The sequence below is a fragment of the Achroia grisella genome, unplaced genomic scaffold (genome assembly GCF_030625045.1).
Source record: "Achroia grisella isolate CSIRO2021 unplaced genomic scaffold, CSIRO_AGI_Agris_v1 utg241, whole genome shotgun sequence".
Taxonomy (NCBI): Eukaryota; Metazoa; Arthropoda; class Insecta; order Lepidoptera; family Pyralidae; genus Achroia; species Achroia grisella.
Window position 1 is genome coordinate 3,374,951 of NW_026712734.1, and position 27,038 is coordinate 3,401,988.

At 34.8% G+C, this 27,038-nt stretch overlaps 1 protein-coding gene across 1 annotated transcript in view; it reads left to right on the plus strand.

Annotated features, from left to right (window-relative positions):
• The first annotated feature begins 5,977 nt into the window (after positions 1 to 5,977).
• The window catches only part of LOC131842484 (collagen alpha-1(I) chain), a 100,016-nt gene continuing 78,955 nt past the window's right edge, over positions 5,978 to 27,038 (plus strand). The window contains exon 1 of the mRNA XM_059191020.1: positions 5,978 to 6,561. Coding sequence (XP_059047003.1) covers positions 6,521 to 6,561 — 41 coding nt within the window. The 5' untranslated portion in view covers positions 5,978 to 6,520. The remainder of the gene's footprint in view (positions 6,562 to 27,038) is intronic.

A 27,038-nucleotide genomic window follows, 5' to 3' on the forward strand; every position in this document is an offset into this window, starting at 1 on the left:
TGCGAAACTATGAAAAGACAATAAGAGAATAATACAATAAATTGAAGTATATCAACTAACATGACATATAAAAAATAACTCTTCAAAAATATAAATTTAAAAATAATAAAAATATCAAAAGAGTTCGGCGGTCGGTCACCCACAATCCCTTTAAATAAATTTATTATATTCACCAATTTTTTTAAATAGGTCAGAATTCAGAATGTATCTTCATTTCTATTCCAAAATATGTAATGAAGCTACCCCATAGTAATAGTAGCGAGTGCGTACCGATTTCTATGTTGTTTATCGCATGCCTCTTTCTTGTTAGACTGTGATTATTTATATAAAAAAAATATCTCTTCAAAAGAGCAACACACAAGTTTCTTGCTCATTCTTCTTGTGATGAATCAGCGTTCCGAATGAGTGGTAGAATCAAAATATGACTATTCAAAAGTGCTTTTACAGAGTTTATTTGAATAAAGATTATTTCTATTTTTTAAAACGGAACAAACATACGCCTTGACAATCTGTAATCACTGTAAAAAGAATAGGCACAGTATGCAGTCGTAGGTAGCTAATTAGGTTTCTCTGATAGGTGTACTCTTTGTAGGTTTTTCTGTGATAATATAAAAGTTTACCAATTAATACCTATGCCTGATCAGCCAATTATATATTCAGAATTGTAATAAAATATTATCTATTTTTTTTATCTACTACCTACTGAAGTGAGAGTTTCGTAGAATAATTTTGCAGTAGGTATAGTCTGTTATAATGCATCAATATTATAGTTTAAGTAGTAATCTCAATTTATTTATTTAAATAAATTAAAAATCATATTTACTGAGCAAAACTATCACTAAACGAATACTCGAATGACGAGCGTGTATGGCAATAGTTGTTAATGCACGGGATTTTCATTTAATGTTAGACATAGTCAGTATAAATACATATATGTTGTAAATAAACTGGGTTTTAAAAAAAAGTAATTCAATTGAGTTTCTTGCCAGTTCTTCTCAATTGGATATATACCGAACTGGACGGTAGAAAAAAATTATAATGTAAAAACTTGACGTTCATAAGCGGTTAAAGTGTCCTACATGAATAAATGATTTTTGAATTTGAATTTCAATCTGTTTTTAGAATTCTATTCTAGAATCAGCCGAAATAAAAACGAAGAAAGGAAACAATAAAACCAGGGAAGGTTTCATTTAGTTCAATCAATCAGTCAATTTAAAAAATATCAAAATCCTTTCTTAGGGGATGCCTTCGTCATAGTAGCTTTATGCATGCAAAGTCTCAGCCCGATCGGTTTAAAATTTACAAAGTTTCATACAAACTTTCATCCCCTATTTTATCCCCTTGGGGGTAGAATTAATCAAAATCCTTTCTTAACCTACGTCATAACATCTACCTGCATGCCCAATTTTAGCCCGATCCGTCCAGTGGTTTAGGCTGTGCGTTGATAGATCACTATGTCAGACAGTCACCTTTGAGTTATATATATTTAGAAAGGTGATATGACCATGTATTATTTCTGTAGTAATAGTACTATAGTAATAGTCGGCACTTTTAGGATATATTCATTTTCGTATATTATTATTTAGGTGCCTCCATTTACAAAACCAGGGAAGTGTAGATTAATTACCAGAGATACATAGATTGTAAAAAGTCGCCTGAGTTGGTACCTCAGTCTCACCTATTTCCGGCGCCAAGCAGTTTGATTTTGTAGGCTGTGTTTTGGTTGTAGGGTGGGATTGGGCAATGAATTACGGGATAAATTTCATGATACCATATTACTCTGGAATGACAACTAATAAGTACATAGGTGGCACACGATAAAAAATTTAAAGTGCTGTTCATGTACACGAGTATGGGTGACTTACCTTTAGGTAGGCAGCCCTCAGGTGGCCCCTTAAATCCCAGGCTATAGTGCCACAGGGCTCACTGGGCACGGGCCCAGGGCCCCGCGATTGTTTGGGGCCCCCTAGTCTAGTCTAGTCCCAACTCCATTACTAAAAGATAACCGACAGCTACTCTACTCTCGCCAGAAAATCAGTCTTAATAAATGCTTGTTTTTGCCTGGTTTGTTTTGAAGGTAGGCATCCTTATATATCTCTCAAGAGTTATGTTAAAAAATAACTTTGTCTATTCTATGAATGAGTAATGAGTAATATTTGAGTAATATGGTGAATGAGTAATATTTAGAATTTATAATGACTTGATTGATTTAATATTTGTACGCTGGAAACAGCAGAATATGATGAAACATATATTATATATACTTACCACCATTGTACATACCATATTCTGACAAATAAATATATTATTATTATTATTCTAACAAAATAGTGCTTTATTACTATGGTCATAGGGGCCCCCTTATTCTAACGTGCCCAGGACCTCTAATAGGTGAAAGACGGCCCTGGGTGGGGTTTCAATTTATTAGGCAGTTTAATTATTTAAAAAAAAGTACTGAGCAGTAACAGTTGTTTGTTTTGTAATAACAATATCTGTTGATTCATTTAATACTTGCTGTACTCGCGTTACTCCTTATTACATCAGCTACCGGGTCGGTAGCTTATTACGGGACTTTTATTGGTAGTCCCGTCAAAATCGGTCCAGTCATTTCAGAGATTAGCCGGAACAAACAGACAGACAGACGAAAAATGTAATAAAATATTTTGGCGTAAGTACCGTGTTTAAATTCATATGTACGTAGTAAAAAACGGTTATTTCAATTTTACAAACAGACACTTCATCATATCACATCACGATACAGATCATAAGTAACGATACTCTACCATTATAGAGAGCACCGAGTTGTCGAGATCTAATCCAACTGAATAATAGCTATATGATGTTAAAATAGTGCTTATATGTTATAAGCACCCCGACTTCACATGTAGATGTATTATATATAATTATCTTTCATACGTTGAATAATAATGTATGTAACCTGCTAGTTGCGCAGGTGCAATGATCAGCATTGCCACAGCACTAAATATACGTAATTACCTAAGTTTATCAGTATTTCTTATATTATACATGTATTATACATATAAACCTTCCTCTTGAATCACCTATCTACTTCGCAAAATCCGTTGCGTAGTTTTAAAGATTTAAGCAAACATGTTTTATATATATATTACTGTAAAGTTTTATTGAAATCTGTTCAGTAGTTTTTGCGTGAAAGAGTAACAAATATCCATACATCATCTATCCATACATACTTAGATATAAACTTAGGCGTTTATAATATTTGTAATAAGTAGAATGGTATGAATTTTATTTAGTCACTTCTACAGCTTAATTGGTTACTTTTTACCATTAGGGGCCCACCTAATGGTAAACCAAATGGTAAATCAGCTTACCATTCAAATACAAATTAAAAAATAATTCATTCATGTAGGACATTTTAGCCGCTTATGAAAGTCAAAGATGAAATTCTAATTATAATATACTAGCTACTCGCCCGGCTTCGCACGAGTTCGCAAAACTTCCTCTTGAATTACTCTAACTATAGAAAAAACCGCTTCAAAATCCGTTGCATAGTTTTAAAGATTTAAGCATACATTGGGACAGACAGCGACAGCGACTTTATTTTATACTATATAATGATGATAAAAAATTATAAAAATATCTATGACTTGACTTCAATTTATATTTAGGAGTATTTTTATAGTTATCAGAAAAATGTGATATGGCGTTTTGTAAAATGAGGTGTTAGACAGAAACATGGCATCCCTGCCACTTCAATATAGGTTGTTTATTCTGCAAAACTATTTGTGTCAATTAGTTAGAAATCTATATGTTTAAGTTTCACATTATCTACGCGAGTTGTCCACCTGTCTGTACGTGTGTATTCCAGAAAGCGCACACCTCTACTCTTATCACTTATCGTGTGACACCGTTTGATACGCGCCTTTTGTCACCTTATCAAGGTGTATCATGTCGAAATTCTTCCACGTATCACGGCTTATAGCTAAAAGTAAATTAAATATAACATTTATTTATAGCCACACATAAAATTTAGATATATTTGTAACTGTATTTCAACATTGTTAGAAAGCAAAATTAGTACTGCGGAAAGCTGTGATTTTTCTTTTAAATGAATTTATAATAAAGACTGTATTATTAAAGTATATTATAACTTTAAATCTTTTTGATATAATTGTTTTTTAATTTTGTATTACATAACAGTGTATAGCTGTAATAGGTAAAGTAATTATCTGTCAGCGAATAGATATAAAGTAGGCAATAAAGGTGTATCTCTACTGTAAACAAATAGCATGTCATGGTTGTGGCAGCGTCGTCTGCAGATAGCGGTGCGATGGCGGCAGCCCCGCACGGCTGCGCTGCCGCCCGACGTCCCGCCAGAGCCCCGGACTCCGGCGCCGGCTCCTGCAGCCCCGCGCCGCCGACTGCGCTCCACATCACCGAACCAATTTGTCAACGCGTCGCCGCTTATCTACGACACCTTACCGATTGGTTGAGTGAAGTGTTTGCGGCTCTGATACGGGCCGCGAGGACCAATCGATTTTCTATAATATCAAATCTTATCATAGCCATGGTGGACATTAATACTTCTGAGTCAGTTCCCTGATATCGTATCTGGAGATATGATCGAAACTATAAATATGAAGCGATCGATCGATCGGATCTCTATCGAAGTGTGAGCCGTGTATTCAATTGACTGTGGTGTCGAGCTCCGCGTGGTTCAGTGCCTCCCACCGCCACTGGCCAGGAACGGGACTTCACTCCTCTGGTAATTAGCGCATACACGTACGTACCTACTGGTTTATGTATCGTTCCACTATACTATTTTATAATCTGCTGCGTTGCTTTCAAATATTTGTCCGTAAATATGGTTGACGTGGCAGCGTACTGGTACCGGCATGGCCGCTGATAACACGACCGACATACCACACAAGTGATGTGAATCTCTCTGTATCCAACAGCTAAAAAGTATATTTAGTGTCTCGTATCAAACTAGTTATAGTTAGTATTATAGTGATTACGTAACAACATATGGTGTTTCGAGGCACATGTGTTTTCTGGTCCCATGTGATGTGCTCGTCGGAGTAAATTATTGAAATAATTGCTCTTAACACGTTTAAATATCACGCTTAGTGATAATTGTAACAGAATAGGTAGGACAGGGAAAAGCGTCGCTCTTATCAAAAGTACGTTAGCCGCACCTTTTAGATAGCGTGCGCGACTCCATAGTACCATATGCAACGCGTGCCTTCAACTGTGACACCACACCAACAGTTATTAAATAGCAAATATATATTTGGTCCATCTTCTTGAAGTGTTTTCAATTTATTTTTCAGGGTACATCGAGGTGACTACAACGCACTTGGCTATACGTCTGAGTTGGACAGGGGATCTTGACAGTTTAATCTAATGCTGCCAGATCTATCTTTCCAGCTCACGCGTGAAGCTATATCACGTCATCACACTCGCTTACCAGATTTACTACAAGTTTCTGTTCAAGTTCAAGATAATAAAGCGTAAAAGATTAAGTGGAGGTGTGATCTCTTCACTTTTTTTGTTTAAAGTGAGATTCAACTCCTCCAACTTAACCCTGAAGCGCAAATACAACAGTGACAAGAGTTTTATGAAACCGTCTGTAAAATATATTTCGTAAAGTGTCTAATTTTAATATATATTATAAATGAATATTATAAATGTTGCACGAAGGATGTCCATAGTGAATATTAAATTATTACCCTAATTTTTTGTTTTATTTGATACCTGTTACGCCTTCTCGCTCGCCAGTTATCTTCTGATATCGTGGGAATTTATACCATTATTTAGTATTTTAGTAAGTATCTATAGAAAACTTATGCAAAATTTCATGTTACAATATTTTTATTTTCGCCCGTCAGTTAATAAGTTGTTAATTGTTTGATTATAAAAATACTATTTTTTTAAATAATTATCATATTATTCTTATTATTAATACATGTATATATACATCTATATACACCCGTAAAATTAAGGTTTAACTATTCTCACAATGAATAATAAACTACAAGGAAAATACACTCTCAGAAAATCGAAAGTTGTCGTCACTCGCCGCGCGTATTACAAACTTAAATGTTGGCGCCACTGAGCAAGCCACGTTGGAGTATTATGGAGGACCTAACGGCACAGACTAGTACGAAGTGCATCACAAATCACAAAAAAAAAATCACAACAGCCAAAACAAAAAATGGGCAAAAAAATGTTGGTAACACCGGTGCGCTAAAAAAGCTTGCAAACTTCACGCACCTAACCTGCGCTGGACATCGACTCGTCCGTATCTCTAAACTCGGGGAAAATGTATATTGATTTTTCAAAGAAAAGTCAACCGATGTAACAAAACACCGTTCGCGAAGTGTTTATACGCGTATAGAAGCGTCGCGGTCAATGTGTAGTGTCGTCGAGATGGTGCGACGGTGTTTCTCGTCGCGTTTCGAGTGAGATCGGAGAGAGTGTCGCGTCGCTCGGCCGACGGCCCGGAGCCCGGCCGCGGCCAGGGCCTGGGCGCGCCATGGACGCCGGCGCTGCTGACCCGCTGCGAGCGGCCAGGCCGTGAGTATCGAGTCTCGACTGCAGTTCTGCACCCGCTTCCCGCAGCCCGCGGCGGCCGTTCCGCCCGCGGACTTACGTCGTGGATTATTTCGGTCTCCGTGAGCCCATCCGAGGTTGCGAAACGTCCCGTCCGCGTTCGGTTCTCGCTCGCAGCGGACATTCTCTCGCTCGTGCAGCGTCACGGCCTCCGTCGCGTTGCGCCATTTCGAAACGGTCGCATCGTCCGCGAGGCGAAGCGAGCGAGGACACGGCGACGTCGTGCGTCGCGGCAGCGCGGCCAGGGCGCCGCCGCCGTCCGATAGCGATCTCAGCGCGGCGGCCGAGCGTGACCGCCTCCGCTCCACGGCCCCGGTGCCACCCGTGTATGAATGACTCGGACCGCCGGGATCGTAAATCAGAATCGTGTTTACAGTTTTTGCGGGGCGCACGAAACCTGTCGCGCTGCCCTTTGTCTCGGGGGCGGTGCGAGAGGCGCGCGATCCGTCTCCGGCTCGGGCTCGTCGTGGCGCTCACGAAACGCCCGAGTCCGAGTGAGTTATGGCTAGGTGCATATATGCCTCGCTTTACACATGCATAACGTACGCGCGTACGTAGCTATAGTCAGTAGTGCAGTGCAGTGAAGGCTGCTAGTACCTAACTACTCAAACAAAGCATTTTGCCCACAAATCCATACTGCCAGTCTGCCGTGGCTAGCCGCTCGGTTCTTTGTGAAATTTCGCGACAAACGACGGTGGGAGTGATGTCACGTTGTGAATATTGTATCTCATAACATCTGTGATTGTCAATTTCAATTTTTATGTGTAACCACTTTGAGGTTAGGTTGAGAGATTTTAAAACTATTGTTACTCAAACACAGTAAATGTGACAAAACCGTGATAAGGATCATTCCAAGTGGACAGTTTGGTGTGCAGAGTGTGTTCATAACAGTGGCAGTGTGGAGATTCTGAGAGTGTCCACGGCAGTATCTTGACAGTGTATTGTGTGATGTCACTTAGCTGCTGTCAGCGGGGCTTGTTATATTCTTTAACGGTTTTGTTTAGTGTTAAATGTGATTGTGGAGTGCAGTGAGTTGTGGGACAGTGTGGCGCTCCATGTAACAGGCGGCCCCATGATCAGGTGAAGTCACTGCATACAATGTCTTAGTTGCTACTTAGTCCTTGTTGCTCGGTTCTATGAGCACACTCATCTGTGTTACCTGACAACAATGGCATTTAACACTATTCCAACTATATACATACACCGTCAACTTTTAAATATATTTTGTTAGGTATATCTGATAAATTAGATTATTTATGATGATGATTGACTTTGTTGAATATTATCTTCTAAACAGTAAACAAAAACTGCTCTCTGACAGATCCCAGGCAGCAAATATCTCTCACTGAAGATTTTGAAACCTGTCTTTGTTCTATCCATTGAATATCTGCATTTATTTACTAATATTCACTGAGATCTTAGTGTTTATACTTTGTGCACAAGTCCAGTATATATTACATTGATTTGATAATATTCTTAAGTATACAGTGGTTTTAGAGTACTACATTAACTTCGATTTGGAGTCCCTTAACACTTCCGATAACATCTGTGCATGCATTGGTTCCTGAATGTAGTTGCGAAACCAAATCTCATTGGTATTTAGTGACAATAATATTATTAAGTGGGATATTATTAATGTTCCTGTATCTCTGAGCAAGATAGTATTAATAGTGTCAATTATATATTGAAGTATACAGGAAAATGGCTTATTTTTGACTTTGGCATAAATAACATACCTACTTGTGTATAATAGGAGGAATGACTATTAACAACATATTAAGTCACTGCTCAAACTGTCTGTGGTGGACTGATAATAGGCTTGCAGGAAATCTACACTAATCACATGCCAAATAATCTTTTACTCTTCTACAGCACAAAATCATTAGCACAGCGGTTAAGCAGTTTTACAGCCTTACTATCTCAGCTTGTTTACCATTCTAATAACATAAACTACATATTATTATTGATGAATTTGAAAACTTTGTCAATAAATTTTAATAATCAAGTTCATTTAAAAATTTTCTTCACATTGTTAGGATAGTCCATAGTCTAATTATAAGATGGACATCACTGTAAAACTTGTACATACTTGTAAAAGGATGTGGGCACAACACTAGTCATGTCACACATAAACTGTAGATTCACATTTCTAACATTTTTGTGATAACTTATTAAATATAACTTATTAAATATACTAACCCATAACACAAGCTTTAGCTAGCTTATCTTGGGTCTAGACAGTGCCACTGTGTGAATTGTCCTGAGATTATTATTATTATTGTTATATCTTACTAGTGTCAATCAGAAAAGTATATTATTTGGCCAAACTACACACACATAGAGCAACAAACAAGTTTTTTGTTCATTCTTGTGATGAGTTTGTATTCTGAATGAGTAGGAGAATAAAAAAATCTGACTATTCAAAGGTGCTTATATTAAGTTTATTTGAATAAGGATTATTTCTATTTCTATATCACTACCCGTGCCACCTGCCTATGAATCTGTCATCATCATCTGCTTCTTCCTTATCCCATTTATTTGTGCCTGTTGTAATATGTTTTTCTCTTCCATTCATCTCTGTTCGCAGTCATCTTGTTATTTACTCTCTTTCTTACCATATCATCTATCACACAGTCCATCTTTTTTTCGGCCTTCCTCTGCCCTTATAACCATCCACATTCATATGTAGCACCTTCCACTCCTCTATGAACTACAATCCTTCTCTATGAAACTGCCTAGACTACAATTATTTATTATTTTGTTATACAAATAATTACAATTGTGACATAATTTATGTAACTGATAACGATCACATCTACTCAGTGGCCTATAAAAACCTAACAGTGCAACAATTTACAAAACTGTTGAATGTATTTAAAACATATATTTTCTTTTACATTTGTAATGCATGTTCATGACATGTGATGTATGAGAGAATAAACTTAAATCTTATAGTTTCTTACTGAGTTGTTAAACACTGTTGAGTATTGACAATAAGTTTGTGTTACTATAACATCCATATACAGACAGATTTTTTGAGATCATAATCCTATAGGACTCTGTTGTAAACATACATTGAAAAACAAGCTTTACACAATTATTACTATACATTATGCTTATGTACTGAACTCAGCTGTAATTTATAAATAGCTTTTTTTTTCATGATATTGAAATTGTGGTCCTACCTACTCTAATGGTATATGTTTGTGATTCATCAGTAGGATGAGAATGAGGCCAGGTCATTCAATCCATAATCCTGTCCATGACCATGCCTGTTTAATTCATAAAGGCTTGTAGAGGTGATAGCATGAAATCACACTAGCAATAAACCAGTCCCTATTGGTAATAAAGAGTAAAAATTCATGAAAATAATAGAGATGCCTGTATAGACGGTTATTATAGCAGAGTGCAGTGACATAAGTAATAATAAAACAATTGTATAAAAAGAACTCTCATATTTTAAATATGGTTAAGCGAATATAACAACTGCCAGTGACATAAAGCCCTCATCAGTGTATTTTTTAATTGATGATGATAACCACTCTCGTGACCAGCCACCAGTGAGGTCTGTAAGCCGTTAACGCAAAGTTTAGTGGAGGTTGTTAGGATGAACATGAGGTCATCACGATAGATTCACCAGGAATTTATCATGATGATATCAAGAGGAACACTTTAATGTAACATGGTACATAGCTAGCAATGAGATTGTTAGTCCCATCACTTACAATCACTTTCCCCACTATAATTAGGTGTTACCTACTCATTTCCCCAGCAGTGATTAGTATAAAATGTGCACACTCAAGTGTAGTACCTGATATCTGATATAATACAATTAGAAACAAAAATAATTAACATAAAATATGATTCTTAGAATAGATTAGAAATAATCGTTATTCAAATAAACTAATTTTTAGCATTCTTCTTGTGATGAATCTGCATTCTGAATGAGTGGTAGAATCAAAATATGACTATTCAAAAGTGCTTGTAATGAGTTTATTTGAATAAAGATTATTTCTATTTCTATTTTTATTAATATTGAGTATATTTAATTTAACATTTAAACATCCATACAAACTTATTTTTTTTATATTAATGTCAGAAATATGATTATTATTATCAAATACGTGGGTTATTGACCTTCATTGAAATTGCATTGTACTCAATAACCAAACATTCAAGTATTGGGACCCTGACATATTGAACCCAAATGTCCTATGATAAGGAAGCCTCTGATAATATTGTTATTATCTAAAAAAATTATGATCAATTATTACAATTGTATTTTTTTATTATAATATTCTGTTTTGATATATAAAATACTAGCTATGCCCGCGGTTTCAGCTGCAAGAAATTTATAGCCTATGTGTTAATCTGATGTATAAGTTTCATACAAAGTCGTTCAGATGTTTTTGGATATATCCTATCCATCCATACATTCATACTCACAAACTTTCATATTTTTATAAATACGATTATATTAATAGAATTTATTTTAATAAAATAAATTTATATATAATACAAACTTATTTATGTATACAATCATAAGTAACTTGTTAATGGACAAATAACCTCTTAATGAGTAACCCTCCAATTTTTTGAGTAGTTTCTGACTAACTCTCTGATGATGGAGACAGTGATAACAGGCTAATGCTATGCTGGAGTGAAATATACTCAACATATTATTTGAATTACTTGTATATTGATTGTTTGTTTGTTGATGTCTCTGACTAAGCCTTTAATGATATAGTCGTGAAGTTATTTGTCAATAAATTATTTAATAATAATAGTAAAACATATTTGAATTGAAGGAGCACACTCTTTGTTAGTTAGTCTTTTGTTGTAGTCCTGCAGTTGACTCTCTTATTTGCAATATACCTACTGATTTTCTTTACTGATATAATATTTTTTTGTTTAGATATACATCTTTATCTAGATTTAATCTTTGTTTATGAGCTAAATGTAGCTATTTGTAATATTATTAAAGCTGTTTCTTTATCACTTCTTCAGTCACTATGTTTTGAACTAACTTGTTCTTGCGATTTTCTGCTCCCTCCTCTATTTCACCCCTTTACAGATTATTTCTTTAAGATGAAAGATAACTTATGTTGGTCTTCGTCCACGTCCTCGTCCTTCCCTCCCCTGTTTCACCCCTTTCCAGAATATTTTTTAAGATAAAAGATAACCTATGCTTATTTTCGTCCTTGTCCTTGTGATATAGTGATGTAGTTGTGATATGGTTACAAATAGACATACACACATTCACATTCTTCTCTAATGTCAATAGCAACTTAAATATACTCTTTCAAGTTTGGGGTGTTTATGGCGTTTTCGGTCGCATTAAGGAAAGGAAGGAAGATCTCCTTTGACAGGAGGGTAGGTGGCCCGTATTTGGTAACTTTGACATTTATAATTTTAGTATGGAAGTAATTGAATTGGCGATAGATTTGACTTATAAGAGTCATGACGGCCTAGCGGTTTAATCACAGCCTTACTTGCGATGGTCTCAGGTTCGATTCCTCGCACGATACAAACATTATATTTATGAGTATGATTGTTTGTATCGGTTTCGGTGTTTTTTATGTATATTATGTATATATTTACATCAGTTGTCTAGTACCCATAAGACAAGCTCCCCTTAACTTGGGACTGCGTGAATTGTCTTGAGATATTATTATTCTTATCATAGGAGTCAACAGCTTAGATCATGGTTAGGTACATAATCAACAAACATTAAGAATCATCTATACATATAAATAAAATTGGAGTGTCTGTTTGTAATATTGAAATAACCGTTTTTTACTACACGCATATGAATATAAATAAATACGGTATGGTACGGTAAATATACCAAAATAACATTTTTTACAATTTTTGTCTGTCTGTCTGTTCCGGCTAATCCCTGAAATGGCTGGACTGATTGTGACGGGATTTTTATTGGCAGGTAGCTGATGTAATAAGGAGTAACTTAGACTACTTTTATTTTAGAAAGATGAAGTAAAAACCAAGTGGACGAAGTCGCGGGTACAGCTAGTAGTTGTATAAGAATGATCATAAAATGGTTGGTACACAAATTATAATGTTCATAGATGATATCAGTTTATTGGTACCATAACATTTTAAAGGAATTCTCTGAACTGTTATCAGTGAGATGATCACGCTACATTTGTTTGTGATAAATGTTATCAATCAATATGTATCAGGATCAGTTGTGTCGCTAGATCTGATAATGACCCACGTGACTGACATCTGGGATGAGTGTGTCAGTTTCGTTTAACCGACTTCAAAATTAAATAGTACTTGTTTGTGTGTAAAGCATTTTAGTCACGCATTTTTTTTATTATTTATTTAAATCATAAATCTCGCGTATGTATAATATTATGTCCAGTCCTATTTAGCTAGCTAACTACTAACTAGCTGTACGCGCGACTAGGTCCGCGTGGAATTTAACTTTATTTTTCTGATATAAAAGTAGCCTAAGTTACTCCTTATTACATCAGCTACCAGCCAAAAAGAATCCTGTCTTAATCGGTCCAGTCATATCAGAGATTAGCCGGAACAAACAGACAGACATACTAAAATTGTAAAAAATGACATTTTGGTATACGTACCGTATTTATATTCATGTGTATGTAGCAAAGAACGGTTATTTCAATATTACAAACAGACACTCCAATTTTATTTATATGTATAGATGATGATTATATAATTAGTTTTAGTCAGCATGTGACGCACATAACATCTGTCTAGTATTTTAATATAATATATGCAAAAGTAAAAATCGGCGGGAAATTTGACAGTTTTGTATTACACGTCCTAATTATTCAAACTACAATATGGATGCCAGTTAAAGGTCGCAGGTCAATGTCTAAGCGCGGGGACACACTGTTTGCTTCTTTTTTTTTAATATTTACGGCCCTGGCAATTAAGTATCTTTACGGGCTTGGAAATTCCCGTTCAGCCAAACAATTACATTATACACATATCTGTGTATGACGACATCGGTGGTCTAGCGGTCTTGCACACCGCTTTACGACCGATGGTCGCGGGTTCGATTCCTTGCACGGCACAAACATTTGTATTCATGAGTATGATTGTTTGTAGCTGTCTGGGTGTTTTCTATGTATAATATGTATGTATTTACAAAAAAATATTTAAGTATATGGATCAGTTATCTTACTGTTGAAGACTACCTACTTCATCAGGGTTATGTGTTTTAATTTTGGTATATATATCACTAACTCAACACAAGATTTACTGTTAATTACTTCTTCATACTTAACACTTCATTATAAAACTAAGCCGTAGTCGCTGTCTGTTTGTTTGTATATTTAAATTACGCAACGGATTTTAATACACTTTTCAGCAATAGATAGAGTGTTCGAAGAAGTTTTGTATGTACAATACATGTATACCCACCCGTGCCAACCCGCCGTGCCAACCCGCGGCTAAAGAACTAAAACTTATTTTGTTCGTCTTAATTTATTAGTTCCATTAGGTACTGATAGGTTCAAACTAATACATTTACATTCTACATCATCCCTTATTTTATCCCCGTACGTGGGTACCTAGTTACTAATAAATGCGAAAGTATCTCTGTCTGTCTGTCTGTCTGTTGTATAGCACCAAAACTACTTAACCGATTAATGAAATTTCGTACCCAGATATTCTAAACCCTGAAAGGACACAGACTTTAACGCAAAAAGGGATCAAAGGGAGATGAAAGATAGTCTAGACCCCGAGAAAGGACATAGGCTTCTTTTTAATGCGAACAAAGGGTTTTAAGGGGTTGAAAGGGGAGTTGAAAGGTTGTATGGAAGTATCGTAATTTGTAAAGCAAGCTGGGAATTTATTTTTAAAGCAATTGAGATACTATGGCTGTCACAAATTCATTTCGTCCGCGTAGAATTTAACGTTATTTTCCTAAAATACCAGTAGCCGACGTTACTCCTTATTACATTAGCTATCTGACTATAAAAGTCCAGTCAAAATCGGTCCACCCATTTCAGAGATTAGCCCGAACAAACAGACAGAAAATAACATTTTTTACAATTTTTGTCCGTCTGTCTGTTTGTTCCGGTTATTTGAAATACAAACAGACATTGCAATTTTATTTATATGTATAGATGTATAGATTTACGATCGTGTCTACTAAAATATAATGATGTTATAAAACGGTCTCGTTTGTTTGTAAACACTGGCACAATGGTATGACACAGTGATTTAATACACGAGAAAGACTTATTACCTCGCTCTCGCTCTTACATATAAATAAAATTGGAGTGTCTGTTTGTAATATTGAAATAAACGCTTTTTTACTACATGCATATGAATATAAATACCGTACATACACCAAAATAGCATTTTTTACAATTTTTGTCCGTCTGTCTGTTTGTTGATCTCGGTTCGGTTTCGTTTTTATTATGTAAAGCTAACTACACACGACATCGTCCGCATGGAATTTTATTTTATTTTTCTAAAGTAAAAGAATTTTTCTAATGAAACGGTCTCGTTTGTTTGTAAACACTGGCCGATTTTGCACACAATGTGTATGACACAGTAATTCTTAGTCTTAGCTATAATTTCCGTTGTACTTACACGAGACACACTCATTACCTCGCTCTCGTTCTGGTACTCGAGATACGCATGTGTTTTTACGATTTTAGGGTTCTGTAGGTTCCGTATACGGCAGTTATATTGTGCATACATTGCGATGGGGGGTTTGACAGCTCCTAGCTGAGCAAAAAATATGAGAATATAATAGAAAATAATTTATTCAAATAACCTTACATTGAAGCACTTTTGAATAGTCACATTTTGTTTTGTGTTTGATCACAAGAAGAACGAGCAAGAAACTTGCGTGTTGCTCTTTTAAATAATTTTATTATTACTTTACATTTTATGTTGAAGTGTGTGAATACAAACTACCAATTACCACTAATTAAATTCAATACTCAAATAGAAGAAATATTAAATATACAATCAACTGGTTAAGCAACCAAATAAGAGAAAATCAGTCGTAGTGATTAGAGATATATAGGGTGCATACATTGTAATGGGGGGTTTGACAGCTCCTAGCTGAGAAAAAAATATGGGAATAGAATAGAAAATAATTTATTCAAATAAACTTACATTGAAGCACTTTTGAATAGTTACATTTTTTTTTAATCTACCGCTCATTCGGAATGTCTCATCACAAGAACTTTTATACTATGTAATAATAAGATATACTCAACAACATCGTCTGCTTTTTTAGCGTATGTCAGTCCTCGTATTACAATCTATATTTAGTCATGAAGAGGTACCAGTCAGACAGACATACACTTTCATGATATATTAGTATAGATACAGATTGTGTAGTTACTATCCATATCTATATATATAAGCTAGTAAAACTGGCATAGTCTTCTTATTCTTCTTCCGGCCTTATCCCATTTTCATTTGAGGTCGAGAACTTTTCTCATCAAGTATAGTCAAACAACTAAGTATATATCTGGCCGGTATAGTCAAAATAAAAAAAGTAAAAAATTATAAAGTGGATAAGTGACCAAAAAAGTACTTTCACTATTATGAACGTTCTGTTATGTATTATCCAATTGCAAATATCAATTAATTAGTAAATTAATTCAGTTACAAAAAGTAGGATCTAGATTACCAGTCACCTAGGTCTTGATTATATAATATAGTTACAAAAATTGATAACAGTTCATACATACGTCCGCACAATATATGTCGCGTCAGCACAATTTATAGTTTACTATTTAACGCCCAGGTTTCGCACGGGTGTACATTTTTTTCGGACTACTCTAATGCTGGTGGCCGCAGCTGGCCTTAACAGCTTCGTCGGACGATAGGGGGCGTGTGCAGATGGCACTCCAAACCAAAGGAAGGACTTATGCAACGGCTGAAGATCTACTCCCGCCTGACGGATACGACTTTAGTCTGAGGGCACCGCTAGAGGTTAGAACCTCGGGTCAGGCCGTCGTAATATCGATCTCCGTTTGAATTGGACGGGGAATCGATCGGAGGGGGCGGGTGTACTCTTTACTTATGTATGACGTGCATTAAAGTTATTTAAATTAAAAAATATATATATAACATCTCAGAACAATTCACACAGCGCCATCTAGTCCCAAGCTAAGCAGGGCTTGTGTTATGGGTACTAGACAATTGATATAAATACATGGAAACATTTTTTTCGAAAATAATTACATATTATACATAGAAAACACCCTGACCGATACAATCATACTCATGAATACAAATGTTTGTACCGAGCTAGGAATCGAACCCACGACCATCGGATAGTAAAGCGGTGTATTAAACCACTAGACCACCGAGGCTGTCAAATGTTTAAGTAATTTAATTTATTTTAATTATGTAAGATAGGTTGTTAAATAAATGCTATTATTATTATTATGATTTGACATAAAATGTAAATTTGCAACAATTATTGAAATGAGTAACACGCAAGTTTCCTGCTCATTCTTCGTGTGATGAGTGTGAGTATGTGAGTGAGATAGACAGCATTCAGAATTAGTGGTAGATTAAAATTATAAGTTTACTAGCTGTTCCCGCGACTTCGTCCGCGTGGATTTTACATTTTGCGCATTTACATTCTGCATCATCCCTTATTTTATTCCCATGGGGTTGAATTTATGAAAATTCTATTTAAGCGAACGTCTTCATCATAGTATCTCCAATATTTAATTTCAATTTAATCAGTCGAAATCTAAGAAGATTTATACAAACTTTCATTCTCTATTTTATCCCCTTGGAGATAGAATTAATCAAAATCCTTTCTTAGCGGATAGCCACGTCATAACATCTACCTGCATGCCGAATTTCAGCCCGATCCGTCAGTGGTTTGGGCTGTGCGTTGATAGATCACTATATCAGTCAGTCACCTTTGAGTTATATATATTTAGATTTGAATAAAGAATTTACTATTTATCTGTAATCCGTAGTATATATAGTTACCGTGTGAAAGTACAGATTTTTTTGGCGTCGTTTGGTAGTAGCAACAAAGTTAATTGAAACTAATAACTTTCGGCGTCGTCCTTGAACAAGTGGGACGTACCTGCCGGTGCACGGATGTGTGGTAACCCCAGCCTTGACGTCTGACATCTTTGTCAGGCCATAGAGTTTTAACATGTCTCTATGCCACACTCGTTAGCCACAAATTCATGTTGGCAAATAACTGTAATGACCCTGAACAATTCACACAGCGCCATCTAGTCCCAAGCTAAGCAGAGCTTGTGTTGTGAATACTAGACAACTGATGAATATGCTTAAATACTTTTTTTTAATGCATACATTACGTAGCTTAGAAAGATTCAAATTCAAAATATCTTTATTCATGTAGGTCTATTACAGACTCTTGACATATTATAAGACACTGTAATAGACCTACATGAATAAAGATATTTTGAATTCAATTTGAATCTTTATTCAAATAAACTTAAGCACATTTTTAAAACAGTAAACCACCGGTTTAGTAGTTTTAGTATGAAAGCGAGACAGACAGACAGTGTTACTTTCGCATTTATAGGGTAATTAGTAAGAAAGTATTAATAGGTTTATAATACCTATATAAAATTATACTATTACGTTTTGTTTGTCACATAGAATTGATTACAACAAAAGTTAGTAAGTTACGCGGTCGTTATTTAATCATATATAAATAATAAATAAATGAATAACACTGGATAATTAACACAGCGCCATCTAGTCCCACGGTAAGCAAAGCTTGTGTTATGGGTACTAGACAACTGAAAAAAATATTTCCATATATTTTCTTTTGTAAATCATATACATAGAAAACTCCCAGACATATAGAAACAGTCACACTTATGAATAAAAATATTAATACCGTGCGAGGAATCGAACCCGCGATATTCTGAAGTAATGCGGTGTGCTTGACAGAGTTCGTCAAATAATACAAATATTTGTATTGTTTCGGAATCGAATCCGCAACTATCAAAACGTGAAGCGGCGTGTTAAACCGCTACACCAATGTCATCAATATGCATTAATACTGCACGAGTTAATCTACCATACTAATTACAGGTTTCGCTCGGTTTCGAGACGTGGCCTAACTAGTCTAACTGTAGGTACGTTATATATATGTGTATATATATATATAGAAGGCACGTAGCAACATCGATTTTGCTCGGTTGTAGGATGATAGGAGAGTTTTTAGGCAAGCCGGCGTCGAGATAGCGAGAATTTCGGTTAAACGATGTTGGTTCGCAGGTTTTAATCCCTCGTCGCCTTTTTACTGGGATGCTGTGGCGAGTACGCCTAGTATATATATGTAGGTACATCTCTAACACTTACGATCAAGTACTTGTACTATAACTAATACTAGCAACTCGCCCTGGCTTCGCACTGGTGTACATCTATACATATAAATAAAATTGGAGTGTCTGTTTGTAATATTGAAATAACCGTTTTTTACTACATGCATATGAATATATACACATACCAAAATATATTTTTTTATAATTGTTGTCTGTCTCTCGGTCTGTTTGTTCCGGCTAATCTCTGAAATGGCTGGACAGATTTTGAGGGTACTTTTTTTGGCAGGTGGTTGATGTAATAAGGAGTAACTTAGGCTACTTTTATTTTAGAAAAGTAAAGTTAAATTCCACGCGGACGAAGTCACGGGAACTGCTAGTGTATTGTATAAACCTTCTCTTAAATCACTTTATCTATTAAAAAAAACCGCTTCAAAATCCGTTCCGCAGTTTTAAAGATATAAGCATTCATAGGGACAGACAGCGACAGCGACTTTATTTGATACTATGTAATGATTATAAACTCGAAAGTTTGTGAGTATGGATGGAGTGAGTTACTCTTTCACGCAAAAAACTACTGAACGGATTTTGTTGAAACTTTACTGTAATATAGCTTATACATGAGAATAACATATAGGCAGGTTATATATATAGGTTTGCAGGGGAGACCGCGTGGATTATCTATGTCAAAACGTTGTTTAGTTTTAGTTGTTATGAATAAAAAGGGGGTGAAAAGTGAGACGCTATCCAGTTTATTCCTCGTTATTCAGAATGCTAGTAGTTGTGAATAAATAACTACGTTCTTGGATATTGCCCAACAAAACTTTCGGTTTCCGCCGGCCCCGGCGCTTGGTTTTGGTTTCGATAATAAATTAATTGGCTTTACTACATAAACTGGTATCTTTGGAGGAGGCCTGTACCCAAAGTGGGGTTCTTGCTAAATATATGTAAATATACAAATACATATAGTAAATAATAATAATAATAAATGAAAAACTAACAAAGTATACAGATCTAGTAATAGAATTAAAAAACAATGGAAAGCACGCACCATCCATATAGTACCAATAGTTCTGTCATCCACAGGAATTAGATCCTCTACAATAGAACTATTACAAAAAGCAGTCATTCTCAACACATGTCGTATAGTAAGAAAATTTCTTTCTTCATCATATAACTCATCCATTCTTGGCTAAGGCCGCGTGTTTAGAATAGATTAGAAATAATCTTTATTCAAATAAACTTAATATAAGTACTTTTGAATAGTCAAGTTTTTTTATTCTACCGTTCGAAGGTATTACCCCCGTAAAATAGAATAGAATAAAATAGAATAGAATAGAAAATCATTTATTCAAATAAACTTAATTTAAGCACTTTTGAATAGTTATAACAATTTGTTTTTTATCTACCACTCGTTCGGAAAGCTGTCTCATCACAAGACAAAATCAAAATAGGAGATATATAAAATATATAATAATAATAAAAATACTTGAATAATTATAAATTAACAAATAGAGATAAAATATATTTCTAAGTTACTAACACCATAATTTTGTAATAAGCAAGGCTTTTTTCTTTTATTTTACTTAAACTGGTGATATACTTAATATCGATTTTTAGTTTAAAACGGTTGTCTGTCTATCACAATTATTATTATTATTAATAGATAGAGTGGTTCAAGAGGAAGGTTTATATATATATAATACAGGTACACACGTGCGAAGTCGAGGCGAGTAGCTAGTAATATAATAATATGAAGGAACAATAATACGCTACAAAAAAAATGTATTGAAAAGTGCAGAAAGGCTTTTTTTATACCTAGTGTATCTCAGAGCTCAGACGTAGTACAACTTTTGCCTACACTATGTACTATAATATATATGTAGGGCCTCCTTCAAATGGCGACCTCGTCTGGGACGAGATATATAAAACATTCTACATATACAAGCTGAGTTGTAGCGGTGAAAAAATATTAAATAGATGAGAGTCCAAACAAGCTATCACCACCAGGGCACCACTGCAAATCCGTTTGCTTTTTTTTTTTAACCAATAACACACTATCCTAGATATAAATTGAGCATTGTATATTGAAGTAGCTTTTGCCTGCGGCTTCGCTCGCGTTAATTTATCTCCTTAGAGGTGAAATTTATGAAAATCCTTTCTATGGGGATGCCTACGTCATAGTACCTTTATGCATGTAAAATCTCAGCGCGATCGGTTTAAAATTGACAGTTTCATACCAACTTTTATCCTCTATTTTATCCCCTTGGGGGTAGAATTAATCAAAATCTTTTCTTAGCGGATGCCTACGTCATAACATCTACCTGTATGCCAAATTTCAGCCCGATCCGTCCAGTGGTTTGGACTGTGCGTTGATAGATCACTATGTCAGTCACCTTTGAGTTATATATATTTAGATTGTATACAATGCTCTGGAGATGGGCGCAAATAACTGCATCACAGTTTTTCATAAACTAATGTAGTTGTTTACGTTTAACATGTTATTGTTATAACTTTGTTTTTTTTTTGTCTAAATAAATTCTTTAATTCTTTAAACTTCATGCTTTTTTATATTAATTAATTTACTAATTTATACTGTTTACAATTTTTATCGTACCTAATAATTGCTATTTAAAAACATACAGACTATTTAATAAAGGGTATTTATATATTTTTTGGTTTTTTTATTTTTCTTGTACAATTAAATATTTAACAATCTTATTTTAATACTATTTACATATTTTTTTGGTTTGTGTTCTTGTAATACATCTGAATAAATTCGCCGTCTTAGATACATCTATACATATAAATAAAATTGGAGTGTCTGTTTGTAATACTGAAATAACCGTTTACCAAAATAACATTTTTTGCAATTTTTGTCTGTCTGTCTGTTTGTTCCGGCTAATCTCTGAAATGGCTGGACCTATTTTGACGCGACCTTTATTGGCAGGTAGTTGATGTAATAAGGAGTAACTTATTACATTTATTTTAGAAAATGAAGTTAAATTCCACGTAAACGAAGTCGCGTGTACAGCTAGTCTTTCATAAGTATGAGGCCTGAAGTATATGATTGAAACAAAATGATCTAAACTCTAGCGAAGCGGTTTAGTCAGTACGCACAGCTCATGGCACGAATGTAAAACGAGTTTTCCTTATATCTATAAACTTTCGTCATCAACAACAATATCGGCAGCTATTCTTATGCTAATTATTGCATTTTGAGTATCAAACTGTATTGTGATCGAAGACGCGGAATTACAAACCGAACCTGTATAGATAAATGTGTAATTTGCATATCTAGAGAACCTAGTGAGTAGAATAGCTACGTCTACAAACCATGTGGATTCGGCAGGGCCTTTACCAATCGGGGCCTTGAGAAATGCTAATAAACTTGAGATAAAACGTACCATTCTACTGATGGCCGGTGCTTGGCATAGAGCTTTAATTTCGTTGATTGCGATTCATTTAGTTCAGCCATGACACTAACATTCTAGTGTTCACTATAATAATAATAGCCTCGGGACAATTCACACAGCGCCATCTAGACCCAAGTTAAACTAGTTGAAGCTTGTGTTATTGGTACTAGATAACTGATACAAATACATAGATATTTTTTTTTCGTAAATACATACATATTGTACATAGAAAACACCCAGATACAAACAATCATACTCATGAATACAAATGTTTGTGCTGTGCGAGGAATCGAAACTGCGACCATTGGAAGTAAGGTGTGCTAAACCGCTAGACCACCGAGGGCGTCAATCATATTCTAAATGTTTTACTATCAATGTTTTGAACTAAATTTGTGCTGTATGTAAGATATATGTTGTATATAAGAGATTGCTTTAAGCGATAAGGCCGCCTTTTGTTTGAATATCTTTTTTTTGTAATCATTTGTTTCTTTTATGCACAATACAGAGTTATTATTATTGTTATTATTAAGTGCAAATTAATTAGTGCTAATTCAATCGCAAACATTGCGTCACAACTGAAATCAAGTTATCAGCGCCGTCCTTGGGATGAGACCACAATCCGGAGTTCACTAATGACACGTCCGCTAAAACCGCAGGCTCTTTTAAATATATCCCCAACGGCGTTAGAATCATATTTACGTCAATACACGATGGTGCGGCCGCTAAATGTCAACACGACAAATCGCCGGTTGACTGTACCGCGGGACAATTAAGTGGACAATTCAAAGCAACACAACTGGCCGGTACAGTCAACGCGCGATTATTAATTGGACAATGTCATTCGCACTTGATAAAGTTATTATAAGCAATTAGGCATAAATTTGAGTTTATAAACAAAGCGTTGTGGTACAGTGGTTTACTACCACGACCGTGACCGTGTGTTCAAAATTCTTTATTTAGGTAACACAATTTTACAACTACATTCTACAGTTGTTGAAGATTGCTTTTAAGCATAAAGATGCCTGTGCCAGGAGGCTCCAATCTTCCATAGCTTATCATCATCTGCTTCTTCCTTATCCCATTTATTTGGGGTCGGCGTAATATGTTTTTCTCTTCCATTCAACCCTGTTCGCAGTCATCCCGTTATTTAGTCCCTTTCTCACCATATCATCTTTCACACAGTCCATCCATCTCTTTTTCGGTCTTCCTCTACCCTTATAACCATCCACATTCATATGTAACACCGTCCTTAGGATATGATCTTCATTCCTACGCATTACATGCCCATACCATAATAAAAAACAAATGTGCCTAAAAATTATTTACTATCAAATACTATAGAAAAAGATGTTTTTCGTTGGAAATTCTAGAATAGAACGGAATAAATCTTTATTGCTGTCTGGTTTAATTGATTACTATTAAAAGCGGTTTTCTATAATAATAATAATCGTCCTTAGGATATGATTATATCAAACATTTTTTTTTATTCTTTATTGCACTTTTAAAAATTGTACATTTTGACGAGCTTAATGCCATACGGCATTTTCTACTTGCAAACCATTGGGTAAGAACAGGAAGCGGTTGATGGGCAGCGGTGGGAAAGGAGTAACCTATAATTTTACCTAACATAGGTAAATAGGTCTTTAAAACTACTTACAAATATACATACGTAAATATATACCTACTATATACGATACATTTATACACCAATAAAAATTAATAAAAGAGATATTTACATATATATTATGACAACTATAGATAATTAAAAAGCGTTTTGTTTCATTCAAGAGATAATCAAAACTTTTCCGTTTGAAAACAGGCTTACTCTGTGCTGTAAAATGTTTCTAGTTTATTATACTATAATTAAAGTTATATAATTCAATTTTAAAATGCATTATATCAAAATGAATTTCTATTTGTATCTTAGAATACAGGTTGAATTACAAGTAGTATAAATTATAAAAAAATTAGATCATTACTTTTGAATTATTAATAATTGAATATGGGTAAATCTGCATGCGTGTCACAGCAATACAAAATGGCTTATAGCTAAGTATGGAGAAACACTAAATGAGCAAAACACAACTAACTGATTAACTCTTCTACTGCTTTTTCGACTGACTAACTCTTGGATGAAAGAAACTCCGTTAACAAACTACATTGATCCAAGAGACGGCCGCAAGCTCACTTGCTCCCTACCTCACTTGCCACATAGCTTTTATTAGATATATACTTAGAAAACGTATCAAGTACAGTGTTCTCCGACGTCGATAGTTGATAATGTCTCTGACTACCCCCTCTAACATATCAGTCGTGAATATATATTATTAAAAGTTGTGATACACTTTCTAACTAATCAGATTACGATAAAGTTTTCCAGCTAACCTTAGATGTTATTTTTTTTAAACACAAAATACCAGAGTCTGGGTTAAATCTACCTGAAAAAAGATTTAAATGTCGTATAAAACAATTCCTTTGTAAATAATTAAAAAAGCGTAAAATTCATAAAAATATTATCTGATTGCACTAGAATGAAGCGATTTCTATGTTGATTATCGCATGCCTCTTATAAAAAAATATCTATTCAAAAGAGCAACACACAAGTTTTTTGCTCATTCTTGTGATGAATCTGCGTTCCGAATGAGTGGTAGAATGAAACATATGACTATTCAAAAGTGCTTGTAATGAGTTTATTTGAATAAAGATTATTTCTATTTCACAAAATATAGTACCTAGATATTTGTTGATTTATGAAATCCTACGCATTCGTTAACATTACAAACAGATAGATATGTGGGTAATGTAGGTGTACTCATATAGATGAAGCCCTATCTAATTATTATTATAATAAACGTAGTCCGTCCCTGAGCATCCCTGTTTCTACACCGTTTCCGAAGGCACTGCAAAATGGCAGCTATAAGGGCGGTTCCACAGCACGCGGATTTCTACTTCTTATGTTTATTATAACATTTTTTTTACTAAGAATAGATAATATTTATAACTAATTGTTCATCAACAGCGACATCGACCGTGTAGAATTTAACTTTATTTTTCTAAAATAAAAGTAGCCTAAGTTACACCCTATTACATCAGCTACCTGCCTAAAAAAGTCCCGTCAAAATCGGTTCAGCCATTTCAGAGATTAGCTTGAACAAACAGACAGACAGACAAAAATTGTAAAAAATGTTATTTTGGTGTATGTACCGTATTTATATTCATATGCGTGTAGTAAAAACGGTAATTTCAATATTACAAACAGACACTCCAATTTTATTTATAAATATAGATATGGATAAACGAATATAAAAACTGCCAGTGACTCTCGTTTTATGTCTAACATAAAATAATTAGTTATATTTTTTATAATATGTTTTATAATAATAATAATAATAATCTACTATCTAACACAGCGCACATCTAGACCCAAGTTAAGCCAGCTAAAGCGTGTGTTATGGGTACTAGACAACTGATACAAATATTATTTTTTGATAATTATTTTTTGGTTAATACATACATATATACATAGAAAACACCCAGACCGATACAAACAATCATACTCACTAGCTTACCCCGCGCAACTTCGACCGAAGTCGCGGGAACAGCTAGTTTCAAATATTATAAGCGTATATTCAGAGCGCTTGATCTAACCGTACTCGAGATATTGTTAACTAGTACCAAAAGTTTTGTTTTTATAAAATCAGACTGATCACTAGAGATCAGCTGATTTCGCTATTTTGTACCCCTAGAACAGTTTTGTTTATAGTCCTATTGGTATAATACAAACAATAGATTTTAAGTGAAGCTTAGCACAATATATTAGTTAAAACCGCATCCAAATCCGTTAATCCGTTTCTGAGATTATCTCACACCAACGCACAGACAAAAATTGTTTTAGTTTCTATTATGTATAGACCCCCAATTATAGTTTTTTTTCATTTAGCTATTGCTATTTGTGAAAACCTGTGAGTGGCTTAGTTTGTTTCATCAATTGTCTGAATATATACTGTTTTATACCATAGACTATATATTACTAGCTGTTCGCTCTGGCATCGCACGTGTATACACATATTATACATACAAACCTTCTTCTTGAATTACTCTATCGACTACTAAAACGATATTAAAATCCGTTGCGTATTTTAAGAGATCTAAGCCAACAGACAGCAGAAGTCAATTCTTTTTATACTATACTAGCTACTCGTCACGGCTTCGTCCGGGTGTACATGTATTATCCATATAAACCTTCCACTTGAATCAGTCTATCTATTAAAAAAAAGCTCATCAAAATCCATTGCGTAGTTTTAAAGATTTAAGCATACATAGGGACGGACAGACAGCGACAGCGACTTTGTAATGACTAGGTGTGCTCGCGGTTTCACTCGCGTTAAATTTCAATAAAAAATATAGCTATGTTATTCTGATGCATAAGCTATATTACTGTACACTGTAGTTTTTGCGTGAAAGAGTAACAAACATCCATACTCGCGATCTTTCGCTTTTATAATATTACTAGCTACTAGAATCACTCTGTCTATTTAAAAAATACGGTCAAAATCCGTAGCGTAGTTTTAAAGATTTAAGCATACATAGGGACAGACAGCGACAGCGACTTTTTTATACTATGTAATCATTAAGATAAAGATTAATTAGATGGTTTCGTTGATTATAAGTTACAAATACGATCCAGGATTGTTAAATTCGTTGCTGTTGTGATTCATTTACAAGCATT